At 37.8% G+C, this 7,192-nt stretch overlaps 1 protein-coding gene across 4 annotated transcripts in view; it reads left to right on the forward strand.

Moving 5' to 3' along the window:
- Positions 1-7,192, forward strand: part of LOC106877822 (sex comb on midleg-like protein 2) — a 40,785-nt gene that overhangs the window by 1,303 nt on the left and 32,290 nt on the right. For all 4 annotated transcript variants that reach the window (XM_014926845.2, XM_014926844.2, XM_014926847.2 and 1 more), the window contains exon 2: positions 3,284-3,386. In XM_014926845.2, the coding sequence (XP_014782331.1) occupies positions 3,374-3,386 (13 nt within the window). In that variant the 5' untranslated portion in view covers positions 3,284-3,373. The remainder of the gene's footprint in view (positions 1-3,283; positions 3,387-7,192) is intronic.

Below are 7,192 nucleotides of genomic sequence, written 5' to 3' on the forward strand. Positions count from 1 at the left end.
TATATATATATATATATATATATATATATATATATATATATATATATGATGTCAGAGTGATACTTAGGATCGTTGAAAACATTTTGACGTGTTCACCTTTTAATTCTCCCTTAAGGAAATCCCTTAACATATATCTTTTATAACATCGTAATACATGATGCTCGGCAGTCTGTTTATATTGTGTCTACATCTACCTAAGTCTTTTGTTTGTTTTTTAACAGAAACTTGTCTCTGCAACAGATGAGACTTAATCAAGATGGACCTGGATATATATATATAACTAAAAATTCTCCACATGGTGTCGACTCCTCGTTTTTCCCTCCTTTTCTAAATTTACCCCCTACACATTCCTCTACATATTTCCTCTTACCCTACTTAACAGGTCTCCTTGACATAGGCCTCCCTTTTGGGGGTTTTTTAATTTATTACAAATATAATTGCTAATATTTGAACCTTACATATTTTCATCATTGATGAAAAAGAATTTAGATTTAAATATATCAACGGTGTTTGTCATTAAAATAATATTGTAATTTCTTTTGCGTTTCACTGATTTCTCTATAGATATTTTTATACTTGTCTCTGTTAAATATTTTCAAGGGAATTAGGGAGGGTTTTATTTACAACGTAAATAATATTTTACACGAACTACCATTGAGATGTTAAGTAAATATTTTGAAAATTAAATTCAATCAGAGTAATTAAATGTAATTTTGTGTCTGTTACATTTCATTTTAAAATCATATTCTAAGATTCTTGCTGGAAATTCTACAGAACTGAGTCTGTTAAGAGTTGGGTTTATATTAGATAAGTTTGGTCTCTTACGATAAGTAATGAATAATAATAATGATGATGATTGATATTATACATAATTATTGAATTACTTTTATCATCATTCAATCATTGACTATCGATTAGTTGTTTTGTTTGTTTTTTAATGTGTCCTTTTGAGATGATCTACAGTGCTATTGCCATAATTGTAATCTCAGTGAAACAGTTTCGCGACCAGATTTCGGTTACCTTAGAACTATGATCTTTTCATTACGTCGCTAATGTTTTTTACAATGTCACAGTTCCCATTTACTTTAAACATTTTGTCTATTATTATTATAAATCCCCTCGAAGTTAACTTTGCCATTCATCTCTTCGGGGGTCGATAAAACAATGTACCAGTTGAATATTTGGGTTGATATAATCAACTGACCTCTTCCCCTGAAAATTGCTGGCGTTGTGCCAAAATTACAAAGAATTATTATTATTATTATTATTATTATTATAATTATTTAAAATTATTTTTCTCATCTGGTCTTCCTCTACAACCGACTTTGTAAAGTTCGGGTCCACCCCAGAGTTACACAAACCTTTCGATGTTTTTACTTCTGGGTTTCTTACTTCACCAAAGAAACTTGTCGTATTCGCAATGTACGTTGAGTGGGAATCATTTCTAATTGGGATGATTTACCATCTTTCTTAATTCTATACTTCCATCATTAACTATTCATAAATTCAATCAGCTTATATACATTTTCATCACTCAATCTTGTTTTGAACAGATGATCTCATAATTTCTATGGCTTCTTCTTTTCTTTGTGACTGTCGCTGTTTTGGTGTTGTTTTATTTTTATTTCCCCCAGTTTGTTCTTATTGATTTTACGAAACCAAGTTTAATGAAATTTAATTTGAGGTGGGGGGAATAAAGGACAAAAGAAGCCACTGTTTTCTCTCTAATTTATTACTTCATGTGTAAAAACTCCATTTAAAAAAAAAAATTATTTTTCCATTAGTCAAAAGTCCAATTATCAGTTATTGATTAATCGAGAAGAATGCCTTTAGTCATTTTAGACTCATCTTTCATTTTCTTTTACTTGCTTCAGTCATTGGACTGCGGGCCATGCTGGGGCACCACCTTGAAGCGTTTTAGTCGAACAGATCGACCCCATTTTTTTTTTTATTTCTAAGTCAGGTACTTTAAACAAACCAACACTGGTTGTTGAGCAAACAACACAAAGACACACATATACATACACACACACACACAGTTAAACGCATGCTTTTCATTTCCCGTCTTCCAAATCCACTCACAAGGCTCTGGTCGGCTCGGGGCTGTAAGAAGACACATGTCCAAGGTGCTGCACGGTGGGACTGAACCCAAGGCAGCTTGGTTAGGAAACGAGCTTTTCAGCCACGTCTGAGCCTACATTGCTATAATATTTCTTTGATTATAGATGTACGTTTTTGGAACTATTATCTAAGGTTAAATTCCTGACTTGTTTTCAAAAACAATTGTCCTTTGTTTTTTTGTTTTTTTTTTTCTTTTCTTAGTTAACAGTATTTTCATTAAAAAAAAATGCAACTTTCATTTTTAACTTGTAAATGTAAATTTTTTCCCCTTTTTTACTATATTATAAGCAATGAAATTCTAGACCTACAAACGTGCAGTTATTATTATTAAGGCGGCGAGCTGGCAGAATCGTTAGCACACCGGGCGAAATGCTTAGCGGTATTTCGTCTGCCGCTACGTCCTGAGTTCAAATTCCGCCGAGGTCGACGTTGCCTTTCATCCTTTTGCGATCGATTAAATAAGTACCAGTTACGCACTGGGGTCGATGTAATCGACTTAATCCGTTTGTCTGCCCTTGTTTGGTCCCCTCTGTGTGTAGCCCCTTGTGGGCAGTAAAGAAATAAGAAACGTTAGCATGCTGGGCGAAATGCTTAGCGGCATTTCGTCCGTCTTCACGTTCTGTGTTCAAATACAGTCGAAGCATCAGCATTGCTAGGAATGAGGTTGGGGTATTTTTGGGTCTGCTGTAGACAATACGTGTTTTTCTGTGGGATCAGGGGGTGGCAAACGGAAGGGCTGCCCCGGGCGGTACACACTCTAGTTACGCTGCTAGTGCATCAAGGTCGACTTTGCCTTTCGTCCTTTCGGAGATCGATAAAATAAGTACCAGTTGTGGACTGGGATCAATGTAATCGACTTACCCCCTCTCCCGAAATTTCAGGCCTTGTGCCTATAGTAGAAAAGATTATTACGGTGAGCTGGCAGAATCGTTAGCATGCTGGGCAAAATGCTTTGTGGCATTTCGCCCATCTTCACGTTCTGAGTTCAAATTTCGCTGAGGTTGATTTTGCCCTTTATCCGATCAGGGTTGATAAAATAAGTACTGCTGGGATACTAGAGTCGACGTAACCTACTTACTCCTCCCTTAAAATTGCTGGCCCTGTGCCAAAATTTTAAACTATTATTATTATTATTATTATTATTTTTGGTTCCATCTTGAAGATTATTACCTGATGTGGAGGAGTATCTGCTACAGTACTTCAGGGACTTTTAGAAGATTTTGTGATGTCTTAAACCTTGATGGGATGAAACATGAGGCGTCGGGGTAAGTTTGGATTTTCCATGATTCGTTTATAATGAAATAAACATTTTGTTGTTTGTGTTGTTGATTAAATTGTAACTTTATTTTTGAAGTTTCATACTAAAGAATCTGTCTTATATAGAATCAACTTTTCCCCTTTCTCCCTTCCCATTATTGGTGAAATTAGCTCAGTTAAAGAAATATCTTTCAATAGTTCTGCTACCTTGGTTATTTAAGAAATTTGGGTGCTGCTTAAGTATATGGTTTACTGCATTAACGATGGTCTGTACTGTGAAATGACATATGGATTAGGGTTAGAGTTTTAAGGTTAGACTGCACCTAAATGTAAATGGCCTGGTAGACTGCACACTAATGTAGCACTGAAATTTGTTAAGTCTTAGAAGAAATGATTGCTGGACAAAGTAAATTTATGTTTCTATTTGTATGTCTGAGCCATAAACATGATGAATGATGAGATTTTTGGCTTTTGCATTCAATGTATAGCATAATGAGCTAGCTTGCCAAAATTTAAAACAAACCCCTTAACTGAACCAGCCTGCTTTCATTTGACACAAACTCAGCAATCTTTGATTCGAGGTCAAACTTGTGAGGTCGTAATCAACTTAGACATAACCCCACCACCACCATTTATGTAAATAAACTGGAAAAAAAACGTTTAACAAAACTTATGTGGCTGACCAATTAGAAATAGCAGCTAATTCTCTCTCAAATCACATACTTCAATGCCTTGAAAAAGGCAGGACACATTGGATAATGTAGTCCTAGGCTCACAGTGTCTGAAATAACTGAGGGGATGGACATGGCTGGAATGACCTTGATCATGGGTCTTCTCAATCTGGGCTGACCTTGGGTTAAAAGAGTTGAAAGAAAAACATGAAAACCAAAAATGGAAATGTATTCTTTTGGTAAAAAGTTGAAATATGTTGCCATGTTAACTGATATTCTCTCATTGCAATTGAAGACATTCTGAATAATGGTAAAAAAAATTCCTGTAGTCTTGGGTTCAGCTCCATTCTGTGGCACCTTACACAAGTATCTTCAATTAAAGCCCTAAGTTGATCAAAGCGTTGTAAATGGATTTGGTAGAGAGAAACTGAAAGAAGCCCATCACAATATATAATATATATACATATATAAAACAAGTAAAAGATAACTACTTGAACATGTCTCTGGCACAGCACACCAATTCTGAACTATTTCCTAATAAAGCCATCCATCTGTGACAAACTAATCTTCAGTTCTGCTACTTTACCAATGTGCTACATCCATTATTTGTCTCTTTTACAATGGTCTCTGGTCTCACTGAAGATCTCCTGTTCTCTTACCTCCACCCATGTTGTTCTATTAAGGATGGGGTAGGATATGGAAGGGAGTGCGTGGTGTAATGTCTAATGGCATTCATGCTAGTTCTCTGCACTGTAAGCTCAGATTCTGCTAGCGTCAACTTCGCTTTTTATCCTCTTGGGGTATCAGTCCAGGAGTCAAATCTTCTTTCTTTCATCGAATCATCTTTGTACCATTATGCCACTTTGACTCATCTTCAGATCTGCATTAAGAAGTCCACATGTCTGTGGAATATTCGGCTACTTATATATGTTCATTTCATTAGTAGGAATTCAGTTGGTCAAACAACTGAATGTTCATTCCTTATCAAGGCTTATCAAGAATTTCACCATTCCACTGCTTCATACCCAAGGCTTTGTACAAAATGATTTCTTAATTTCTTCGCATTCAGAACTGCAGCTTCATTGTTTCCTGTCCATACACCCACATCTCTCATTTGTAATTATGCTAATTAAACATTAATTACACTAATATCACCCAATTAATCTTTATCTCCCGTCAGTCTTAGAGGTCTTGTCACTGCCCCTTCAGAGCCAGTTAGTATGTGTCCTTGACTATATGTATGTCTGTGTGTGTATATATATGTATATGTATTTATTTATTTATTTATATATATATATTTATTTCATCATCATCATTTAACGTCAGTTTTCCATGCCGGCATGGGTTGGACAGTTCGACTGGGGTCTGGGAAGCCAGGAGGCTGCACCAGGCTCCAGTCTGATATAGCAGTGTTTCTACAGCTGGATGCCCTTCCTACCAGTCCAAGAGTGTAGTGGGTGCTTTTTACATGCCACCGGCACAGGGGCCAGAGGGGGCTGGCAACGATCAGTTGGTGCTAATTATGTGCCACCAGCACGGAAGCCAGCCAAGGCAGCACTGGCATCGGCCACGTTCAGATGGTGCTTCTTACGTGCCGCTGGCACAGGGATCACAGCTGCAATTTCCATGTGATTTTGATGTACTTGACTCAATAGGTCTCCTCAAGCATGGCATGTTGTCCTATGATCCAAGGTGCTTTTGAGTGGGCTGGTTATGCAACACTGGTGTAGGTTACAGCTGTGAACTCACTTTATTTGCCGGGTCTTCTCAATCACAGCATATCTCCAGAGGTCTTGGTCTTTTGTCATTACCTCTGTGAAGCCCAACATTCGAAGCTCATGCTTCACAACCTCATCCCATGTCTTCCTGGGTTCTCCCTCTACCCTGGATTCCTTCCACTGTTTGGGAGTGGCACTTCTTCACACAGCTCCCCTCATCCATCCGTAGTACATGACCATACCAATGCAAACGTCTCTCTTGCATGCCACATCCAATGCTTCTTATGTCCAACATTTGTCTCAGGGGTGCTTACACTCTGTTGTGCGTGCACACTGGCATTACACATCCAGCGGATCATGCTAGCTTCATTTATTTCAAGCCTATGTATGTGTGTATATATATGTATTTGTGTGTATATATATGTATGTGTGTGTATATGTTTGTGTGTCTGTGATTGTCCCCCCAACATCGCTTGATAACCGATGCTAGTGTGTTTACGTCCCCATAACTTAGCGCTTTGGCTAAAGAGACCGATAGAATAAGTAGTAGGCTTACAAAGAATAAGTCCTGGGGTCAATTAGCTCGACTAAGAGGCAGTGCTTCAGCATGGCCACAGTCAAATGACTGAAAAGAGTAAAAGAGTAAAAGAGTACCCTCTGTCAATATACCCATGTAAAATTGAAAGAACAACATGCCAAGGAGAATCCAGTATTTCTCTTTTTTTTTTCGACACCTGAAGTGACACAGCCGGCACTGTTTGATGCAATGCAATTAGATGCACAATATCCTACCCCTACAGGACTGCTGCAGGATGGGTCAAAACAATTGTCATGCTGAATAAAGATTCATACTAAATCCATCTTCCATTGCCTTCATCAATAATAAACTCGACAAACACTATGGATTGCCTGATTCAGATCCAGTGAAAATTATATTGTAATATAAACACCAGGTGCCCAAATGGTGAATGTGCTTTCATCAACATACCAATAGACATATACCCAAAATCCAATTACTTATATATATATATATATATATATATATATCATCATCATCATCATCACCATCGTTTAACGTCCGCTTTCCATGCTAGCATGGGTTGGACGATTTGACTGAGGACTGGTGAACCAGATGGCTACACCAGGCTCCAATCTGATTTGGCAGAGTTTCTACAGCTGGATGCCCTTCCTAACGCCAACCACTCCAAGAGTGTAGTGGATGCTTTTACATGCCACTGGCATGAAGGCCAGCCAGGAGGTACTGGCAACGGCCACGTTCAAAATGGTGTATTTTACGTGTCACCTGCACAAGGGCCAGTCCAGCGGTACTGGCAACGAACTCACTAGAATGTCTTTTCACGTGCCACTGGCACAAGTGCCAGGAAGGCGACATTGGTAACGGTCATATATATATATATATATATA

This window comes from Octopus bimaculoides, chromosome 19, assembly GCF_001194135.2.
Source record: "Octopus bimaculoides isolate UCB-OBI-ISO-001 chromosome 19, ASM119413v2, whole genome shotgun sequence".
NCBI lineage: Eukaryota > Metazoa > Mollusca > Cephalopoda > Octopoda > Octopodidae > Octopus > Octopus bimaculoides.